The sequence below is a fragment of the Condylura cristata genome, unplaced genomic scaffold (assembly GCF_000260355.1).
Source record: "Condylura cristata isolate star-nosed mole 26May11 unplaced genomic scaffold, ConCri1.0 scaffold00014, whole genome shotgun sequence".
Taxonomy (NCBI): domain Eukaryota; kingdom Metazoa; phylum Chordata; class Mammalia; order Eulipotyphla; family Talpidae; genus Condylura; species Condylura cristata.
The window spans coordinates 26,091,151-26,114,650 of record NW_004567115.1 but is presented as its reverse complement, the minus strand read 5'-3'; the positions used below and the strand labels follow the sequence as shown (position 1 = coordinate 26,114,650).

General features: G+C 37.6%; 1 protein-coding gene and 1 pseudogene across 3 annotated transcripts; one reads left to right on the top strand and one right to left on the bottom strand.

Moving 5' to 3' along the window:
- Positions 1-1,315: 1,315 nt before the first annotated feature.
- GOLGA7 (golgin A7) lies at positions 1,316-18,420 on the bottom strand. 3 transcript variants are annotated; one of them, XM_012724732.1, is made up of 6 exons: positions 18,336-18,420; positions 17,938-18,070; positions 13,393-13,545; positions 6,598-6,699; positions 5,519-5,581; positions 1,316-2,712 (listed from the first exon to the last, which is right to left on the bottom strand). In XM_012724732.1, the coding sequence occupies exons 2-5, from the start codon at positions 18,046-18,048 to the stop codon at positions 5,534-5,536; spliced, it is 414 nt and encodes a 137-aa protein (XP_012580186.1). In that variant the 5' UTR covers positions 18,049-18,070; positions 18,336-18,420; the 3' UTR covers positions 1,316-2,712; positions 5,519-5,533. The 3 variants fall into 3 exon arrangements, with proteins under 3 accessions (XP_012580186.1, XP_004682323.1, XP_012580187.1); XM_004682266.1 differs by lacking the exon at positions 18,336-18,420 and adding an exon at positions 18,286-18,334; XM_012724733.1 differs by lacking the exons at positions 1,316-2,712; positions 18,336-18,420 and adding an exon at positions 18,286-18,329 and having other exon boundaries at positions 5,519-5,585.
- Positions 3,816-4,305, top strand: LOC101624024 (annotated as a pseudogene).
- Positions 18,421-23,500: the final 5,080 nt, after the last annotated feature.

The window sequence follows — 23,500 nt, the reverse complement described above, 5'->3', positions numbered from 1 at the left end:
CATGTTTCCAAGCTTGAGTACTACAAAGTACTAATATAAAACTGTTTACTCCAGCTTTTTAGAATACAATCTTTTTCACCTCACACATTTGCAAATTAAAGTTGGTCACTGGTTAATGGTTATACTTACTGATGCTTATCCTCCAGCCAAACACAAATAATAGGAACACTTTGGCCTATTTCAATATCTGTAGTATCCATTGCAGTTTCTGTTGATACTAGAAGTCCTAAACAATGTTTAAAAGCAAAACTTTCAATGTGTCAAAGGATGAAAAGTTTCACCCTTTTATCAAAGGATGAAAGTTAAGAGAATTAAGGAGTAATATTAACTTTAAAATGTTTTTCAGTTCTATGAAGTTGTAGTAAAATGACCTGTCAACTTATAGCTCATTCATTCACTTTACAAATATGTGTTAAGTCTATGACACACCATGTATGATAGTGCTTGGGATTAAGGACAGATACAAAGAACAGTGGAAACAATTTTCTTTGTTTGAGGTGAGAGTTAAGGTAGGAAGGAGAGAAGCTTCATAAAGGAGAAGAGGATGTACGTATATAAATCAAGTATACTGGCATCTATTGTATGGATATAAAACAAGAAGCAAAGCATGTCACCTTTGAGACACTGACATTAGCTTCTGTATTATTACATATAGTATTATTTACTATTATTTTAATTGAGAAAGATGCTGAAAGTTTTATCAATAAACTCACAAAACATTTGACTATAGACTTTTATAAGCAGTTATTGTCTACACATATATTCCATTAAAGTCTTTTTTTTTAACTAACTTTTGACTATTAGGGACTATTTTCTTGGTTTTTACCTATTTGCTCACATATTTGCCCTATGAGACAAAGCACATCAAAAACTTGAAACGGGCCCTCCCTGGTGGCGCAGCGGGTTAAAGCACAGCACTGAGAATCTGAAGCCACTTCCGCATGAGTTCGATTCCCGCCTGCCTCCTGCCCTGGAGGAGACCACATGGCGAGCCAGACCTCTCCTGACCCGCCCGCTGCTCCCCTCAGCAGTGTACTTCATAGATCTGCCTGTTCTGCTCCCCACTCTGTCTCCGGTGAAGCCTCTCACCGCCCCTGAGCCTCTGGCCTGTACCCCAGTTCTGTATGAATAAATAAATAAATCTTAAAAAAAAACAAAAAAAAAAACTTGAAACGTATGCTAAACTATATATGTAAGATGTTTGAAAATACTGAGCTACACTGTAATTGTGATTGAAATATTGTCTATCTGCCAAGGTTAATTTGATATAATTTACCACATTACCAAATATCAACCAAGTATGACACAGAGACAATTTGTTTAAGAAAAATTTTACTAATGTGTTAGTATTTCAGCAAAGTTATTGCAACGGGTTTAAAAGGCAGACAGACACACTATTGTAGGCTATAAAGTAACAAAGGTGTTTTATACAATTAAAATTTTACATAGACCTATGGGATTTACTGAATAACTAACAGACCCATAAAGGAAATTAAATCTGAAAGATTACATCCAGTATTAGCACCTACAATATCTCTGAAAGTAAAACTTTTGAACTGTTTCATTCTCTCCTAATAAATTTCTTCACTTTCTCCCAAATACAGTGTTCTCAAATCCCAAAGATGAATGAAGGGCAAAAGAAGCCCTGATACTAAGTACATACAGCCAAAGAAGAACTAGAAATATTGACTCGACATGACAGTTTTATTTGAAAACCACTTACTACTGTACATTTGAACCAATAATAAGATGTCTGTGCACTGAATACTGTATATGAGGAGTCTGTGAATCATAAGGTTTACCAGTTGGGACATTTAAAAATTAGCAATATACAGTTATTATTCCTATCAAATTTTTTTTCTCATAAGTTATAACAAAACTATAATTAAAATATTTAGTACACTTGCTTATTACACATTCAGGGACACAGCAGGGACATTTATGAGTTTGATGGGTTAGCATCCACTTTATTGTGCTTACTTATTTTTGTAATGAACAAGCAACACAGACCACATCTTCCCAACATTCAAAGTAATGCAATAACAAAATTCTCCAAAGGAAAATAACTAGAAATTGCATTAAATACTGTTTTGATGAGGAATAACTGCTATAATAAAACAAGTAACATTATACATTATTTTTCCAATGAGCTCCAGTTTGAGAAACTAAACAGCAGAAATAAGTCTTTATAATGAGTCATAGCAAAACTGGTAGTTCTTTGAAATCTGGGAAATGCATTAGTAAAACCACTATCTGTCACCAAAATCCTGGAGAAAAACAATTATTAATTTGGGGGAATAAAACTCAACACTGGTTAAGATATGACTTGTTGAAGTCTAGAGCCACCTGGAAGCTAGCTCAAAGGAATAAAGAAAACCACTAGTACTGGTGGCAGATAAGATATAAACTTGGTGATGGGCTGACCAACTGCATATTTTGTTAATGGCTTTGAATGAAAAAAGTGAAATGCTTCATTGTGTTTTCTCAGAAACTGATCAAAAGATTACAGAGTTCTACACAATTTGGAGACACAAAGTGGATGCTGAGCGACTAGAGGTCACTCCAGATGTGGAATTTTAGAAAGTTAGTCCTTGGAGTAAATGGCACCGTGGCTCTGGCAGCAGATACAAAGGAATGATGCTCTGGAGAGGAGGTAGGGGACACTCTGCAATCGGCCAGTGGATAGATGAGGGTCCCAGCTGGAGATGTCATCTGTAGTTAGAAGGGAAAAATAATTTAGAAAGGATGATATAGTAACTTCGAAAACATCTCTCTTATACCAGCTGACATATGCTTCAATTCATCCAGGGTTCTATCTAATAAGACACTTGGATCTGACTACTTGTCAAGTAAGTTCAGTTTAATAGTTAGAAATCCAAGTCTTGTATATTTCATCTCTGACCAATTCCGTCATAAGAGGTAACAGCACAGGGTTAAGTAGTGAATCTGCAGCCAGGTCACATCAATTGCTACCTATTACATTTTAGCCTTGGACAAAGTTCTCCACTCTGAGTTTCCTAATTACAAAAACTGGGTAAGACTATCTATTTTGTAGTTTTGATAGTTAAAAAGTATTTAGACAAGTGCCGGAACATAAATGCCAACAAATATTAGCTATTTTTACTACATGCATTTATTGTGTTAGATGTATTAAATTTAAATAAGCCAGGTCAAAGGAAGGAAACACCATCAGTGTATTGTAAAGATTTTTAAAATATTAAAGAATACAATATTTCTGTTTAAAGTTTTTATTTTTAAAGCCTCCTCCACAATTTGGATACTTTTAAATATATTATTTAGTTCCCACATAAAGCTTCAATCTGAAAATGTCCTATAAAGAAAAATGGTAGAACTGATTATTATTATGATTTTCCTACCTCCCTCCTTAAGGCCTTAGCCCACACTGGATCCTGTGGGCTAAAACATATAACTCTGAAAACTAAGTTGTATTGAATAAAAATATTTGTATTCATGAAACTATCCAGAAGTCCCTAATGTAAATCTTTCCTATTTTAAAATCTCAGTTGTTTAAATACTGATAGATTAGTTCCTGTTGTGTAATTGTTCAAAACCCCATACCATCTCAGAAAAACATTTATATTTAGCAACAGTGGTTATAAAATGAGTTATGACAAATGGGTTGTAACAAATTAACGCAGCTGCAGTTGATAAAACAAACTTATTCTAATGGCATATAACAAAACCCACATATGAGATTCCTAATATCTTGTTTGAGAAAAACAGTTTGAAAATTGTATGTGGGAAAATTTATGGGCAGTGCATCAAAACAAAGCCTTTTTAAAGAAATAAAATACATGGCGAAGTATGTCATTATTTAGACCTTTGGCTTTCAAGTATAAAGGTGTCACATTTACTAGTGTTAAAAGAAGGCAGCTTTGAAATACTGGTTGATCTGTAGGATTCAGTGAAGGGCAAAGGAGCTGACTTTAAACATTTAAAAAAAAATGTTAAAAAAAAATATTGGCCCTGGTGAGTGGTGAACAGGCCATCTGTTGCAGCATCAAGCTGGTGGCTGGAGGGTATCTGAAAATAGTATTACAATGCGGCAGGATTCAATAAACAGGTTAATGCGAGATGATATACTATATGAGGATGATGATGTAAAAGGAGCCATAAATAGACTTCCTGAGGACCTTTATCCAGTCCCATTAAGAGAGGACTGGATCTAACCATTAGGTAGCAGGTCTTGCCTAAAGAGCAGTGGACAAAATAAATTCTATCTTGAACCATATCTGGAAGAGGTTACAAGGAAGAAGGGAGAGAGAAGAATGAGCAAAGAAATAATCACGTAGTCAAAATTTGTGGTGGCAATGTCTCAAAGTATTTTTATGAAGTTGGTTAAGCCTGAAATGTACAATTAGAACCTATCTGAGCTGCAGATATATTACCTTAAATAAATATCTATTGTGAAAAAAAAAATAGTCCATATTTAACAAGAAAAGTAGGTGGTAAGCACTTACAGAGTCATCTGATTAACTATGTTTCTGCTGTGACTAGTGTAAAACATGGGTTTCATGGTTAATTATACTTGGGTTCATATTATATTATATTACTTGTTAGCTCTGTGATTTTAGGGAGAACATCCTTTCATCTATTTATACCTTGGTTGGCTTATCTGTGAATGGAGGAAGTGCTCGACAGGATTCTTGTGAGAAGCAGAAGTACCAATTTTTTTTGTATCTGGCACACAGAAATGCCCTCAAAATGGTAGCTGCTATTATTACTGGTGTTCTGGAAAGGTATATGTTTGCTTTGGTAGATTCTGTCTGTTAATTAGTGATAGATATACATAAAAGTAGTTAATTAAGAAGCAGAAACAGTGAAGTACGTTCTTCGATTACTTAGAAGGCTGTTTAATGTTACCATGGCTTCTACATGTTCTGCCAATAGAATGCTATTAGTATTAACTAATCTGTTTCTCACTTATTCAAGGGTATTAAATAGATATGCAAAAACATACACATTCTAAATAAAAGAATTAAACATATGGCTGTACCCACAAAGTTTTTTTTTCCTGCAGCATTATGAAGCCACTTAACTATAATAGATATATGAATGGAAAAAAAAAAAAACCCACAGTAAATGAAGTCTTAAGAATCGCTCCACTCTCTTCTGAAATGTTCCTTTAGTTATGAAAGTCATTTAGGCAGGGAAATCCCTGAATTGATTCTTATGTAAAATCCAACAATTTAAATGCCTATTGTAACAAGAAAATTCCCCACATACCAAAAAGAAAGAAAAGACAAAACAAAACAAAGTAATAACAATACCACCAACCAAGAAACAGTCTAAAAATAATACAGGATTAAATTTTATATGATCAAATAGAACCTGGGTTAAATACACATTTTAAGTATCAAGCTAATTCAGTGAATGGCTTAAATATTAAGTCAAGATAGAGGATATACTACTTTTTAACTATTTTTACCATGCAGGGAAGAAAATACATACATTGCATAAATTTACAAAAGCTGCAAATAAGTCACTTTATATTTACCTTTAATTCTATGGTTTATCTTCCACCGCTCATGCTTCTGTCTTCATAAATGGTAATTTCAATCTAACAGCATGGCTGTTAAGAAAACACTGAATAGGACATAATATATAAAACGGGACTAGAGCAATGCATGTGATCTGTACGGACTGTTTCCTTAGTCTGCTTTGTTTAAAAAGTTCTCAGTCGAACATGCTTTCTTTACCTTGCTGAAAATTTTTAGAAATGTAATTGCTTATAGTACTCTGCATGTAGTATTTATTTGTGGTACCTTCCAATATTTTTTTTTTTTTTGGAAAAAATTCTCTGAAAGGATGCTTTACTGTAGGATAATTGAGTTCTTAACTAAGAATTCATGAATTCAGGGGTTCAAAATGTCCTAAAATTATATGTAAATGTTTTCTTGGGAAAGAGTTCACAGCTTATAAAAAGTTTTAGAATCACTGATGCAAAGTATAATAAAACTGCTGAAATTATTATTGGCCGGAAGGCCTGGGATTATCTGACCTATGTTTAAAAAAATGATTTTATCCATTACTTCAGTTATCAAGTTAAATTAGTTTTTTGCAATTTTATTTACCAAATTCACTTAGTGACTTTCAAAGCTTACTGCCTCTAAAAATATGCACAGTATGTCAAAGGTAATGAAATTATACATCTGGCAGCTGTAACTGATTTCAACTAGTCAGATGAACCCACGGAACTGCAATTCATTTGGATGACAAGTCTCACCACACATTATGAGTTTATGCATTTCAAAGGGGCTTTAGGTTCAGTTTCTGCAGCTGAAATGCATTACTCATACCACCCCCATTATTACTACAAGATGCCCTTAGAACCACCAAGAAAGACGGTAACCAGAATAACTAAACAACCCACAGAATCCTGCATAATGCAAAGGAAAGAGACATATTTTAGGAAAAAATGGTGGAAGATAGGAGACTTATGTAGGCAATTCACATGAAGGTTCCTAGGGCAAATATATGAGAAGGTAGTTAAATTCTCTCTAGCCAATGCCAAATGGTACCATCATATTTTCTGTTATAGATTTTTAGACCTTATGATCTGGGCTAAAAAGATACAACTCGAAGTCCTCTTTCGATAGGATCTGTTAAGAGCAGGCCCTGGGGAGCATATATCTTCTCATTCTGCTCTTGAATGTATTTGGAGACTTTCTTTAGAACCTGACAGAAAGAAACAACATAGTTTTTAAAAATTGCATCAGATGGATCTCAAAATAGTCAGTAGAATTAGTGTTCAAAGAAAGTTATATGGATATTCATATGAAAGGATACAACTCTGATTATTTGGCTCAACTGCATATAACACAGCATGATAAGCCCTTCAAGTCACAGCCTTTCAAGCCATTGTTATCTGTGCAGTATAAGCAGAAATGCATAAAAAGCATGGTAAGAAGTGAAGCCTTCTTCCTTAGCTCCTATTCACCTCAATCCTGGATACAGAGAAATAATGATTTTATACACATAATGGTTTGGTAAGCTTTCTCTCTCCCTGCTTGTAAAGTGTTGTTAATGTGACATCTTTTAATATCAAAGATAGTTCATGGCCTTTGCCTTTAACACTTAAGAACTATACTACTTTTCTTTGTGTTTTCATCTATTTAAGGAAGGATACAAAGTTAGCCTACATTAGTTTAAAATTAAAAGTTTATTTCCTTTGTAAAGCATGTGGCCTTAGGTGCCATGGAGTTTCCGATGACTACAAGTGTCTTATATCACTTCCATGAGTGCATGTAGTGCTACTCTGTAGTTTGCTCTTGTGTCCTGGACGGTAACCTCAATTTATAAGTTTAGTATTAAGGTTGTAAAAGTCAAAGCAAATGTAGACAAAAACCAGATAGGATACCAAGGAACTTCTGGAAATTGCCAAATCTCCAGCTTTAATAAGGGCAATTCTGAGACAGATAAGCTAGAAGAAAATAAATCTTAATAGCTATATCCAAAATCAAAGAGTTACATGTTTTATTTCAGACTCAAAGTCATCATAACTGTTTTCTGGCTCTAATGTTCAAAGAGGCTTTGATCCAGCTCTTTAATTACTATATATATTTTTTAAATTCACACTACCAGCATATGATAAAGTGACAGATATATATGACTGCAACACAAAAAGAAAAAAGAACTGCATGAAAATAAAATAGGATATTAAGAAATGCTTAAGTGTAACTGTTTAATGTACCAGGTCAAATTTTAAAAAATCAGGATTTTACAATGTAGGTGCTTTGTAGAAACCAAGAATTTAAAACTGTGGTTTATGTAACACATTTTCTTACTGGAGGAAAACAGTTTACTCAGGTTCCATCTTGGGGAATAACAGAATCTCATGTATAAATGTTTTTTTTTTAAGTAAAAATATTTAAAAAGCAACCTATAGTTCTTTATATATGAAATTAAGAATACTATCCTAAAGAAAATATTCTTTTCATCTAATTACCTAAAGTAATATATCATTCTTCTAAGTTTTCAAAGAATTTGAGCTATGCTTGGTCTTTATAAGCAACAAAAAAGAAAGTAGGCACTATTCTTGTCAGAGTGCCATTTGTGCTAAATACTGAAAAAAGGAAGTAGCCCATAAAGATGCCCAACTCTGTACTCTCTATCTTCTCCAATTTCCTTCTCAGCTCACCTGCCAGATTGGAAATTGAAGGGTCAGTCTCCCCTGATCTCAGCCCAGTAAGAGTAGGGGGACACTCAGAAAAAAATGCTTGCATGGCTGGTTTCAAAGAAAGGATTCCTTCAGAACAACACCTTTCCTCCCTTTTTCCTTGGGTGCAGGTTACCAGCAAAGTAATAACATTCCTTTTTTTAATCCAAGCAAAACTTTGTTGTACAAGGCTTTTATTTAAACTTTAATAACATTCATGTAGATGTGAGTATCAGATCAGAAAGAAAACAATTAGTTTCCCTTTTTCTAAGCTCCAAATCCTCTTACACTATTTCAGTGAAGGTAGCACACTCTTAAACAAGATGCTTTTAAAGTCTGAAGACTCCTTAGCAATAAGAAAGCATTAGTACAGGTAAACTCATACTGTACCCCAGATAGGACAAAGCACCATTCTCACTCCCCAAAACTTTGTGTTGGCACTTACTTGATTATTTTTGGTAAATTATTAAAATATGAAAAATATTATTTACTATCTTCAAAACCTCACTTTGTATATTTACAAAGCTAAAACATGATCAAACTTCAGAAAAGACTATTTGTCTTCCTGAGAATATTAAACTGAAGAAAATCCACTCTCAAGAAAAAAATAATCTAAGTGAGGCTAAATGAGAACATTAGGATTTTATTATCGTCAGAAAATATTTAAACTCCTCTGTGTTTCTTTTACAAATTACAGTATAGAGGCAGAAGGGGTATTTTCTATTTGATAACAAGGCAGACAGTTATTGTGAGAAGGACCTACTGCAAGCCCATTTGTTCCCTAATTATAATGTGTGGCCACAATAGAGAAATAACACTGAAGTCTTTATCTTCATTTTAAATCAATAAATAGCACACTAGGGAAAAAAAATGCATGATTGTTCTAGTGAGTTTTAAAAGGCCTATTTCACAATTTCAAAAAGTCTAACACACATGACAAACTGTAAGCACTATTATACTTGGTGCGCTGTATGTAGACTCTAAGTTTTAGTGTTAAAAACATAAAGAAATGACTCAATGTTGTCCATAAAACAGAAAGTAAAAGCACAGAATTCTTTTATTATTATTATTATTATATTAGTTTATTTTTTACATATTTTTGTGCATTTTTCCATCTCAGTTGCAATCCCCTTGGGTTTCCCATCACCAAATAAAGCACAGAATTCTTAAGCGACAAATGAGGGGAATTTAGTGTTGCATATTTTTGTCATTTTATCAAAAATACAATACACATTTAATAACTTTTCTTAAAAGAGCCCTTGACTAGACTTATAAAGTGGTATCATATATTCACTATGAACCCAATTTAAAACATGTACTGGGATCCATTTTCACTGTATTTATGGTGGTACTGAGAACTGTCTTCCAAGATTAATTATCCAAAGGATTTTTAATTAAAAGCTGCTAAATGTTTTAGCAGTTAAATAAATTAATACCGCTAAAGGCAAATCATACTTGAAATACAAAAATTGTCTGTTCACAAATATCTGATTAAAACATACATACTAGTTAATTTTTAAACCTATCTTAAAACATTCTTTATTAAGTGTTTACCATATGTGAAATGACCTAAGAACCATTTATATTTGAGGGAACTCAGACTCAGATTAATTTATTCAAGATCCCATCATTAGTAAATGACTGGGCTGGCACCCCATTACAGACTTCTTTTTACAGCATCTGTTAGGAAGTGGTATCCTGTGTCTACTTCAGCAAATGTACATGGAAAAATGAAAGTTAAGTTAAACACTTCTGAACAAATTCAAAAGCTATCCTGAAATGAGATCACAAGCATTTACTAGCTTACTAAGCATACATGACACTACTCTGGGTGTATTTCTACCTCAAATAAACAGAACATAAATTTCTTGAAGTGACCACTTCTGGATGACCAGGCTTTCATCCATATGAATTCAACCTTGCTCTTCCCTCTTAAATTCAGATCCTCATCAAGTTCTGGTTCTACCATTGACACATAACCTGGATTTGTTTACCTCCTTCCATTTCTATCGCTCCATTCGTGTAACAGTTATCATCATCTCTTGCCTGGCCTTACATGGAACTTCCTAATTGGCGTCTCTACTTCTGCTTTTATTTATATTTTTTACAGAACAAAGAGATCTTTTTAAAAGAGAAATAAATTTGATCATTCACTCTGGGTACTTTCCCCTGTGCTGAAAATGAATTATTACTCTTTCCATGGACTGCACATTTCTTCACCATCTAGCTCCTCTTTACCTCTCCAACTCTCTCTCTAGCTACTCTCTCCTCTCTTCCACACCAGTTTTCTTTTATTTCCCAGGATTCATCAATCCCACCAGACCATTGCATATATCGGTCTCCTTGCTTGAACGGCCCCATGCACTGTCCTTCTCATATTACCTCAAGTATCGTCACATCAGAGGCCTTTTCTGACCCTACAATCTAAGTTACGTAGGCATCTGTATAATTTTGTATCACAGGAGAGTTTGTTTCCTTTTAGGCATTTATCATCTCTTTCTGTTTGGTAAAACAAAATTTTCTGGCCAGATTTTGTTGCCTGTTTCCTTCTTATTATCAGTCACTACCATTAAATTATAAACTCCTGACCCTCCCTGGTGGCCGCAGGGGTTTAAAGCACTGCACTAAGAAGCTTACGCCACTTCCGCATGTCTGCCCTACTCAATGACATCCCAGTACATTGCCAAGCACACAACAGGTTTTCACTAAGTTTATCTTGAAAGACTTATCCTTTCAATCACAAATAATATTAAAAGAAGTTACTTAGACAAAATATACTGAACGCAGAAACTAATCCTTTATAACTTCTGACTTTGAATATTAAACAGGAAAGAAAGTTGCTTCTCTGTGTGACATGGAAGATATATACTACTCATTTTAGTTAAATATATTTAACTCATTTTATTTAAATATATTTTAACATGATAAAGAATAATAAATTTTAAAAGAACACTCACAGGAAGCTAATGAATATAGGAATATTTGCAGTCAAAAAATTTCAGCTGCAGGCCCTCCCTGGTGGTGCAGCGGGTTAAAGCACAGCACTAAGAAGCTAAAGACACTTTAGCATGAGTTCAATCCCCACCTGCCCTGGAAAGGTGACCCACGTGGCCTGGCAGACCTCTCCTGACCCACCCACTGCTCCCCTCAGCAGTGTACTTTGATGATCTGCCTGTTCTGCTCCCCACTGTGTCTCTGGTGAATCCTCGCACTGCCCCTGCACCTCTGGCCTGTACCCCAGTTCTGTATGCATAAATAAGTGAATCTTTAAAAAAAAATTTCAGCTGCAACTGTATCTGCTTTCTACTATACAGGCGTACACGATGATCACAGGGACATTATTAGGTGAGATATAACAGATATTCTTAGAGCATTTCATTTCTAAACATGGTCAGAATTTAATGATATAATAGGGACTTACTGTGATTAACTTAAAAGTCATTCATTTAACATACTTTCAATGACTGTTTTACATTCCTAAGGCAAGGTATTAGGCAAACAGAGGGACACAATATAGTTAAGGGAGTTGTCCTTGAAAGCAAGAAAAACACTTGAAGGGCAAATAAAACAAGAATGTAAACTGCTACATTCCAAAACTGGCGAATGGTAAGTGTCAGAGGGCAAATATAGATAAAATGTTGCTAATGATAAAGAGGAGAGAATGTTTTCTGATTAGAAGAGTGAAGAAAAATTAGATCAAGTGGGACAGAGAGACGGCTGAGATTTGAATGCCTGGAAGAGTGACATTCTAGATGGGAGAAAACCTTGAAGGGTACTGACTAATGAATAATCAAGTTTAGCTGAAAAATAAAGGAAGGAGTACAGACAGGGAGACAGAAAGCTGGAAAGGTAAGAGAAGTGGGTGAACTTTGTTCAGGGGCAATAAAGGGAGGCTGGGAAGACTTCTGACCTAGCAAAAGTGGTCAGGAATGTAAGGCTGTTTTATGAAGCCAGCATCAGACATTTTGGAAAAGCAAAAGAATGAAAGGAATCACACTAGTTCACTGACTATTTCAATAGTCTAGGAGGGTACAAGTTAGAGTAGCAGAAGAAATCACGAAAAGTTAATGAAAATTTCTGTCTCTAACACTGATACATTCTTACCTCTTCCCCTCATACCCAGTGAAGGCACTGAAAAGACAAGGTACTACTAAATAAAATGGGAGGTGTGAGGTATGACTTTTATTAGACAACTTAATTTGAGAGTCAGCAACTCTGGGTTTGGTTGGAAAGAGAAAACTCAGGAGAGGAAAAAAATAATTTCTGATATTATGCAACAAATAAATAAAAGAACTCAGGAGGAAAGGTATGACTGAAAACAGCAATTTGAGAAAATAGAGAAGTATTCTTTGAAAACCAGGTAGAACTGACAGAGATAACTCCCATAAGTAGAGGAGTTTCCAGATTCCCTGATCCCACCTAATAAAGGATGGAGCTGAGTGGTGAGGGGAAGATAGAGCGGACCTAGAGAAGACACCTTTAGCAGAGACATGAAGGGGAGGGCTTGCTTCTTACTTTTGGACTTATACCGGGGATTTGGGGGACATGTAAGTAGGCACACGGAGTTGAGATATGCAGAGACACTGGAAGAGATGCGGGTGAGAGATGTGGGGAGGCTGACAATAGCAGCTGTTATCTTGATTTGTAATTAGATTTCACTCTGTTGGGCCCAGACTGGCCTGTCACTTTTTGCCTCTTCCCAAGAGTTCTCCAACAAAAGGTACTTTAGACTTAGGGCAAGCTTTCAGCCAACCCTGTCTTTCTGGGCATTTACCCACAAGGGGATGGGTAACTCTGGTTATTTTATTAGGAAGTTATAACTTTTCTTTTCTTCGTCTTTATGCACAAAGTACTATCAACATTATTTTCTATCAAAGGTTTTACATACTATGAATATACTTTACTGCTACATAAAGAGCTGCTGTCTTTATGCAGATGGCAGTTTGAGGAGAGTCTTGGGGTATCCTGCAGTCTGCCCACTAACAGATTGAGAATATGTATTTTCTTCACTGTTGTTAAATGTAGTGAATTTGAACACTGAAATCAAATTGACATATCAATTCTGACCAGCTTCTGAAAGACTCAGGACTCTTGTCTATGTGATCTGGGTACAACAACAAAGTATTAGTTATTATTATCATGTCCCTTTAAATTTTGTAACAATCATCATTTTGATTTTTAAAGACATTTTGTGAATACAAATGTAGCCTTACCTTCTCATAATGAGTTTCCATGCACAAGAAGATGGTATATGCTGTTAAACAAGCCAGACAGCCTTCAAGATATGATTGGCCTCCAAGCTTCTCTGCCTCTGCATAAAGATTATTTAGAGTTCGAACTGTCTCTTCAAACTGCTGCCTATCAATCTGTAGGAGAGAAAGAATTTACAATATGTTTTGGAAAAAAATGATGAACAACTCAATAGTCTCATTGTCACTATTTTATTTTGTTGTTGTCAACGTTTTTACCTAATAGCTGGTAAACAATTTTAGGTGATTAAGTCTAAGTCACTAAAACTGCCTAGGGTTTAATTTTACTCCTAATGGATACTGGTTATCTTTAAGGGTCAATATTAATTGTGAGCTTCAAGTAACTTGACTGACAATCCATTCATCTTTCCATTTACTAATATTAACAATTGTAAAAATTTACCAACAGTTATGATAGACTTTAGAGAAAAATGACTAAGATAGTCTTAGTTCTCAAGGTGTTTACCCTCACCCTGGCAGAATAACCATATGAACATCAAAACACAATAAACTGACAGAATACAATAAAGGCATAGCATATAGAAGAGACCCAAGAGGAGGGGGAATTTCCCTTTATTTGTGGAGAACAGTTAATCTTACATTGAGTACCAAAACTCTGGGAATTTACTAGGTCAAAAGGGGCATTTTAAGTAGAAGGATAAAAAGTGTAAATTCTGTACTGTAAACATGAATTATTTCATCCTTTTTAAAGTAATTACTTGTTGACAAAACACCCACTGATCCAAGGCAAAATCTTAAATAACCACATCACTCTTCACACCAAGTCATTCCCCTTGCCCTTCTACTCAGTGACACTATTATCTTACATTATATTAAAACTACTACTGTCATCCATTTTTCACTTTAATCATCTGCTTTTATTTTTAGCTTTCAGTATCACTTTACTTTCTAACAGTACTCTGTAGATTTCAAATCTCAATATTTTATTCCAGGATTTCCAAGGTTCTCTAATATTTTTACCCGATACTATTATTCTTGGTAACAAAGCACACTATATGTCCTTATTCTAGACCGTTTCTGACATACTATCTCTCATTCCTAAAAGAAATTATGAATTCTAATCTTTATGAAGACTATATAAAAATAGTGGAAGGACGTCAAATAGTTTAAGACAAAATATGCCTAAGGACACAATATTTTAAAGATGAAAACAAATTATTATTACTCTTAAGTCATTAAAATCCTTTAGGTCAAAAGAGTTTGTAGTCACGGTTTTGTTCTTTGTGTGGAAAAAATAATGAAGTTTCAAGCCAATGGTATAAAAATGTTTCAATGTAAACTTATTAAAATGTTAACATAAACTGTTGAAGTAGGTACTTTTAATTTCCCAGAATATTAAGCATTTCTTATAAAGAGTGCCTGGGGGGAGATGGTGCTAAGAGTTAGTGCAGTGTCCTTTCACTAAGCTACCACTTAAAGATGTGTGCTATGGCATGCCTGAGGAACCTACATCAGAATTCTCATTCTCTTATTCTCAGGAGAATAGCTCAGTGAACAAATATTAATGGTAAACTGTTATGTTTAGCTAATTAGGTAATTGTGCCGAAATTATTGCCTTTAGATTGTCCATTAGTAAAAAGCCCAGCTGCTTTGCTTATGTTATGATCTGACAAGGAAAGTTCTTTTATTTATATTTCCTTGGATATAATATGAGGCAAAACTGGAACATTTTATTTCTTTCAAATTGGAATTACTGATTATATCAGAAATGCTCATTCTTAAAAGTCATCCCAACAAATGCTTTGTATGGTGGAGGTAAATCATAGATTTGAAACAGAAACCAAGGTGAAGGATTTTTTTAAAAGATTAGTTATAATAATAAAAAAGGAATGAAAGTTTTAAAATATCAACAAGTCTTTGAACAGTTATTTAAAAAGTGGGGGGAAAAGAGAAAAAGTATGCTGGATTGCAGTAAAGATAAAGGCCACATGTAACATACCAAGCCTGAATGGGGCAAATGCGAGCATTTGAATCTCACTGCCTTTAAAGACTCTGTGTATAAAACAGACATCAGGGATCTCCTCCGGGTACTTGACATTGACACAGGAGTTAAATCAGAATGTGGACCTGTATGAAGTTGAAGTCAAATACAGAATAGAAAAAGGATACAGACTCCTTTCCCCAAAATTTTGTTTCTTGTTTAACTGTGGTAGAAACATGGGACTGAAGTTTCGAGTGATCAAAAGGCAAAGGTGGCAAGTCAAAGGTAATTTCTGCTACTAGGTACAAAGATGTTTTTAAAGGTAAACAAGGGAACAAATTTCTCAATTATACTTCACTTATCCCTCTTTCTGCCCTGATACAGGGTGCCTAAAACATCTGTATTTTCTTCAAGTGAGACTGAAACTTCTTTGAAAGAACTGTCATAGCAGCAAAGCATTTAAGCATCAAATTACAGTCTAAAAGTCAATGGAGAAAGTAAACTTGTTAACAGACAGAATTTGTCCTCAGTCTCAAATTAAAGGGTACAGATGTGTATATGTGTATAATGCTTTAAAGTAACACAAGACATTTATAGATTAGTTTCTGTCTCTATTAAGTTGCCAAGTACGATGCTCTCACAAAGAGAGAATCAGCTCCAGTGGCAGAACAATCAGCACAATGTCTAGAAGTAGTAGACAAAGAAAGAAACCTTTCAATTTTCTATCAAACAAAGCAAGGAAAATTCAAACCTGTAATTTAAACTTAATCTCAACACAGAAAAAAAGAAATTGCTTGGGGAAGCTTTGGACTAAGTATAAGCTAGTGTTTTAACACAAACATTTAAAAAAGAAAAAAAATTCAAAGGCACAAGTGAGCACCACCATATAACATTCCATATAGTATTCAGAATTCCAAGCTATCTGGGGCTATCAGAAGTCAAAAAACAAAGAACTTCAGAATTCAGAAACATCAACTTCCTGTAAGAATAAGATGAGTACAGTGACTACAGTTTCTGTACTTGGACTAAAAGACAGACTCTGCCACACACAGTAGGTTAATGTCTGACGCTTCTATGTGTTATTTACTTCAACTATAAATCAGCAGCTTAACTTGATTTGAAAGTACATAAATAGTATATCAGTTTTCATAAAAGGATTAAAAATAAAACATTTAATCCCTTTCATATAAGTTCTAACATGTAAAACATGTTAACTGTAATGTTTATTTTAAAAGCAACATTCAGTAGCTTTAAGCAATAAGAAAGATTCAATTTCGACCAATTCAAACGACTCTGGAAATGTCCACCTAATGTCAGGCTGAGTAATGCGTAACAATAACATGGTGATAACAAGCTGCAGCATTTTTGAGGCATTTTACAAACAAGCTAATCTACAAACCATCTTTGTAAGGCAGGCTTGATTTTAATTCGCACTTAAAGCAGCATACTTGAGCCACTAACCTGCCTGTCTTTCTAAAACAAACTGAAGGACACTATAATTGGTCATTGTTGATTTTTTAATCTTGGCAATCAGGTAGAGCAACCTACCTCACTACAAGGTAACTTTAAATGACTGCTAAACATTTCTCTAGTACACACTCATCTACACCCACTGGTTCTATGACCAGCATTTCTCAGTCCCACACCCACAGCATGCCTCATCACCTCTCAGTCCCTCAAGCACCTTGTCAAAGGGGAAAGAATCATAAAACCTGCCCAGCTCTGGCCAGAAATTGACCTCTGAACAGGAAACAGAAGATAAATTAATCTGGACGAAGACCAAGGGCGACTATTTGGATGAGTGAATGAATACACGTGCACATAACAAAACGCACCCACTCACATAAGCATACTTCATTGTACCTTTAAAATAAAATACAATGGCAATCCCCAGCCCAAGTCTGAAGAAAGGAGAAACATATCTTATTCTTCCGGACCTGATGACAATTTTGATATGTAAATCAACACAAACCAGGCGGCTCCCAGTGATCATAATTAGGAGTGACAAGTTTTCTTGTTCAGAGATTTCCCTGTCTAGGTCATAAGATGCTCCCGAATTTCAGGTTTCAAGGACTGTCAACACGACTGGAACAGCACTTAACAAACCTCTGCTGCCGAGCTGTTCGACCAGCACAGGAGCCACAAACACCTGTGATGAGAATATGATTTCTCTCGCAAGGCGTGGTAAGAAGCTACAGTTTACAATCGCTGAGTTAGGTGGCCTGGAGCCTCAGGAATTAGTTCATCATTGTTGTCAATAATTCTGGGTGTGTAGGTTGGGGAGAGCAAAGGAAGAAGGCGGCTAGATACAGATTCTAGGCGCTAGGCATTACAGAGTTCTAAGGTTATTACACCCGGGAGGTTGGCCTTATTCTTCCTCCTCCAAGCACCAGGTCTAGCTTAGAGGTACTTTTCCTACAGCGCTGCCCAAAGGCTCCTACCAGGCCGGACCCTTCCTTTGGCCTCGAGACACTCAAGAGGGCCAGGAACCGGCACACCCTCCCTCCCGACCCCGAGGGGTCTCCCGCCCTCACCCCAGAGCAGGTGAGGGAAGCCAGGCTGCGTACCCGGTTCTCCAGCTCTGCAGGGAACTTGGTCTGGAACTGGCAGCGTGTGCCGCTGCTGTAGTCTCGCTGAATGAATACCTTTCCGGACACCGGCGCTTGCTGCGGCCTCATGGCGAGGTCAAAACAGGCAGCGCTGCGGGTTCAGGGGACACCAACCACGGGTCAGATCGCCGGCCTGGACCCAGGACTCCTGCCCGCCAGCCCGCCAGCCCCACCCATCGCCCGAAGCAACCCAAGGTCTCCACCGCCCCGCTCCCCTTCACCATGCTGTCACCGCGGGCCTTTATCTACTGCCCCGGTCCAGGCCCCGCGCCCCCCACTACCCAGTCCGGCCCGGGAAACACGAACCCGGCTCTTCTGCCCCCAGCTGCTGTCGCGCCACCTTCGGAGTCACTTACGTCCTGCCGCAAAAGGCCTCTTTCCCCGCCCCTCAGCTTCGCTTCACACAGCAAATCCAGGACCCACACCCACTACTCCGGCCGTAAAGCGACTCAGCCGCGGCTGCGCGTTGCAGAGCGGGGTGTGTGTTGGGGGGGACGTCGGGGTAGGGGGGACGTCGGGGGCGGGACCTCTGCCGACTCCGCCTCTGGGCGCGCCAGGAGGAGCCTGTCCGGAAGGAACTGGCGGGGCGGGGCGCGACTGTGCCGCTGGAGCTGGTGTGGAGATGCTGGGTTTGAGACCCGGGAGATTCCCGGTGGTGTCTTTGCCCTATTGATCTTGGCGAGGTAGTGTCTGGTTACCGATTGTAAGGGGTTATTTTCAGTTCGCAGTTTACACGTGGGACACCACAGAAATCTATTAAAGACCTGTTCCTACACGCTTAGGAATAGGAAGCAGCAATTAGGGATCCATCTGGCTCTGGGGTAAGGGGGGATGAATCATCTGGTTAGATGATTTCCACCTCTTAACTCTTCCATTTCTTCCTGTCCCAAAGATTGCCATCCTTCGCCCCAGACTACATCCCTCAGGCGAGCTGAGGGCACCAGCGGTCCTGCTCCTCTCCATGGCCCTCACACCTGCACTTGGCTCAGTGTACCTTGCCAGGCAGCCAGAAACCTCCCTTTGCCTTATCTGGTGTTGTCTGACTACTGTAACTTGTTAGTACTTCTGATCTGCCTTGTAAGTGTTTAACGCTTTTTTCTTACTGTACTTCAAAAGCAGCTTTATGAAGGTGTAAATAGCATTCGATAAATCATAATTATTCAAAGTGGATATTTTGATAAGTTCTGACATATGTTGTTTACATTCATGAAACCATCATTAACATCAGCTTAGTGAACTTTTATATCCCTCAAAAGGTTCCCCAGGCCCCTTTTCTCAACTTATGAGTAACTACCTGCCTCAACTTATGAGTAACTTAAATCGTTTTCCTGTGACACTGATTTTGGACATCTTTTCATGTACTTACTTGACATCCACATATTCTTTTCAGTGGTCTTGTTGAGAGGTCTTTGTCTGTAATCTGTTACAGGGCAGGGAGAGGCACCCCAGGGTCCCCAAACCTGCCTGCTCTTAATAGGTTCTGCCACCTGCCGTATAGAGAAAAACATGTAAGACCTTTAATGGAAAGGAACTTTAAGACAATGAGTGTGCAGCACAGAGAAGGCAAAGAATACAGTTTTTAAACCAAACACCCAAGATTACCCATCCTCTGGTGGGTAAAGTCCAATCCCAAAGGGATTGGTCCAAAGCATTCCTGAAAGGCTACCACAGTCTAAAGCATCTTCTGGCAGGGACCCATAGAAAAGGGTCAGAAATGGCCAGAAAAGTCTGGGAGGAAAAGAGCAAAATCAAAATCAGGATAAATGTTGCCATAATCAATCTCCCCACTGGTCTCTTACCCACATGTTTCAACCAGTCCAGGGTCAAGAAAGGAAAGTCTCTTCTTCACATGGCTCTGGTCCATGTGCCTCCCTCAGAACCACTGGCTCTCTGCCAGCTTCCTTCCTGGTGTCCAGCTTCTCTCTGCTTAGCTCCACCTTCCGTTGGGTGGAGCAGGGAACCTGGAACCTCCCCTTTTCCTGGGGAGCATTGTTACAGTCTATGTGTGTGTTTTCCTCATTACATCTATTTCCTGCATTTTGAAAGTTTTCATTACACTACTACAGAAGGTCTATATTAGTGCCTGTTAATCAAAAGATATCCAAAAAGGATTTTCTTTTTTTTTTTAAAGATTTATTTATTTGAACTGGGGTACAAGCCAGAGGCTCAGGGGTGGCAAGAGGCTTCACCAGAGAGAGTGGGGAGCAGAACAGGCAGATCCATGAAGTACACTGCTGAGGGGAGCAGTGGGCAGGTCAGGAGAGGTCTGCCATGCCATGTGGTCACCTCCGGGGCAGGCAGGAGTTGCTTTAGCTTCTTAGTGCTGTGCTTTAACTCGCTGTGCCACCAGGGAGGGGCAGGATTTTCTTTTTTTTTTTTAATTTATTATTTTATTTATTTATGCATATAAGAACTGGAGTGCAGGATGGAGATGCGGGGCATGAGAGGACTCACCAGAAACAGAGTGGGGAGCAGAACAGGCAGACAGGCTGAAATCCTGCTGAGGGGAGCAGCAGGCAAGACAGGAGAGGTCTGTTGTGCCATGTGGGTCATCTCCCTGGCTGGGGATTGAACTCATGCTGCAGTGGCTGCAGAGAGCTTCACAGTGCTTCATCTTTTATCCCTTGTGCCTCTAGGGAGGGTCCAGGATTTTTATTTTCATCACAAAAAGTTAAAAGCCAAAATAATATTCATTGTTTTGCAGTAAGCTCTTACAGAGGCAGCATGCCCCCTACGCTGCAAATGTGTCCCACTAACAAGCTCTTTCTCCGGGACTATTTTATACAAGTGTGTATTTATTATATCATTCTTGCTTTTACTATGTGTTATTGTGATTTTAGGTTTTAAATATTAGTTGATATGATTTGGCAGGGTATTTTTGGGTTTGGGATGTTCAAAAAATTTTCCATGTATGTTAGTGGTAATTGCTTCTTGGCTTTCTGCTATTTTAGCTTATGAAGGTTGCCTAGGAACACTCTACTTCTGGATAGTGGGGTAAACTTGTGTTGTGTTTTCAGGGTTCTTTAGATAGTCTAGAGAAAAATCCCTTATTAGGTGTAAGTTTTGTAAGCATTTTTTTTCTGAGTGGCTTGTCTTTTCACTTTCAGAATATTTATGGGCTTGGCAGTATTAAAGTCTTGACATCTTGAGGTGAGCATTATTCTGCTTACCTCAGGTAGGGAATAAAGTTCATTATGCCCTCCCCCGTTGTGATTTATTTGATTGTTATAGCATTATGTTTTGAAAAGTTGGCCTTTCTCTACTGCATTTTTTTTTGTGCCTGTGTTGAAAATCTGTTGTTTATATGTGTTTTTGTGTTGCTTATTCCTTCATCTAATCCTATTTTGCATTAAATGTCTATTAGTGTTTGTCTCTGACTCACTAAGCTTCTCCTAGGTGTTATCTTCCTGTGTACTCAACATTTGCAGTTGGCAACACCCTCAAACAGGTAAAACAGTCTCCACCCTTGAATGGTCAGGCTAGTGGAATAGACAATGAAAACAATTTTCATACATGAGTGAAAGGGTGATTTTTTGGAAATATTTCCAGTGTGCTTTCCCTTTGTCTTTAATGTGGAGTTTTCCTTGTCGCCCTTGACCACTGAGAGTATATGTTGAAACTTTTTTTCCTTTTTTTTGTGCCAGGAAATGGAAGGGAAAGTACAGCCCAAGAGAGATCTCTTGATACTTAGGAAGAGGGTCCTGGGTGAGTGAAGACTTGAAGGACAGTAAGTCCCTTTTTTGTGTATGCCAACACACTCATATGTCTGTATTCTTTCTGGCAGGACCTTGAGGGAAGGGAATGAGGAACAGTGAAGATGAACAGAATTTCAGGCAGGGTAGTTTGCTTGCAGTTTCTCAAGATTTGTACCTTGATGCTCTCTTTTAGTACAGAGCCTGGGGATAAGAGCAAGCTAGGTGCCTTACGGATGGCAAATGAGACTGTCCCAGGAAGTTGGGCAAGAGATTGTGCAGAATGCACTTGTGGCTGGAGGAACTAAAACCTCTTGTTAGATGTGCTTGGAGACCCAGTGATATGGAACAAGCCTGGGGGTGACTTCTACATTGTTGATAGCACAAAACTCAAAAGAACCAGGCAGGATCTGCCAAACCTCAGTGAATAGCAGCAAAGGATGCCCAGAGGCTAGGCAGGGCAACTAAACTCTAGAGGCACCAGAATAAGAAGCCAGCTCTCTTTTCCACAAATGATATGCAGACTCCTCTAGGACTTGGATTTCCTGTGGGAGAAGGAGGAACTCAGAATTTACTGATTTAAAACCAAATCCAGGATGAGAAAATTGTTTTAGGAAAGGAAGTTTTCTTGAATGGACGAATTTAAGTTCATATCCCTATCTCCTCTCCCCTTCTCCCCTCCCTCAGTTACAAAGTAGGAGCAGAGAGAAAATACTCTACCTGTCTCAACTTATCCATTTCACTTCCCATAACTCACACTTGGAAAGTTTCCCCCAAGGATGTGAAATTTGATCTTCCTTGTGCCAAGGAGTTAGCCAAGTGGATGGGCTCTCACCTGCCCTTGTTTATTTTGGGACTGGTGATTGCCCTTGAGGTTCTACCTAATTACTTGAGGTTGTACTAATTATTGAGGGTGATACAAGTGTGACTATGGATTGTACATGGATCAGTGATGTACAGTTAACACTTGAGCAAAAAGTTTAGAGGCACCAAGCCTTTGCACAGTTGAAATTCCATATATGGCTTTTGACTGCCCCAGAACTTAACTACTAATAGTTTTCTGTTGACTGGAAGCTTTATTGATAGCATACATAGTTGATAAACACCTATTTCATGTGTTATATGTATTATATATTATATTCTTACAATCAAGTAAGCTAGAGGAAACAAAATAGTATTAAGAAAATCATAAGGAGGATAAAATACATTCACAATACTGTACTGTATTATTAGTACCATAAGATGACAACTTCTCTCTTTAAGAAACTCTGGGTCTAAGGTCAATCCTATATTATTCCATGATCAACCGTATTTTACCTACTGACTCCCAGCCTGTTTTTCTGTCTTGATACATGTGAAGGATGACAATCACATTGATGAGACACTTTCGGGGATGTGCCTAGGTCAAGGACCATGGTATAGACTAAACATTTCTGTTTCTATTAGTCTTCATTCTCCTCCTCCTCCTGCTTTATTTCTCCTTTTCCCACTTGTCTCCCTCTTCCTCCTTCAACTGATTTACTGTTTGTGTTATTGAGTAGTTTAGAATGACCCCAACCTGTGCACTTGGACATATTTTGAAATTCTGTATCCCTAATATATGTTTGTTTTGACCATAGCATGGAAATGCCCTTGAAAAAATTATGTAAACAACTCCATTGTTTCATAACAGAGACTCCAATGGTAGATTTTTGAGGACATTAGGAAAGATGTTACAAAGTTCTCACATAGTGATCTTTTTACATCTAATCTCATTTCTTGAGATTAGATGTAAAAATGTTTTAACCATTTTCCTCAGCCCATCCTTATCTTGGGGGGCAGGGTGTGGT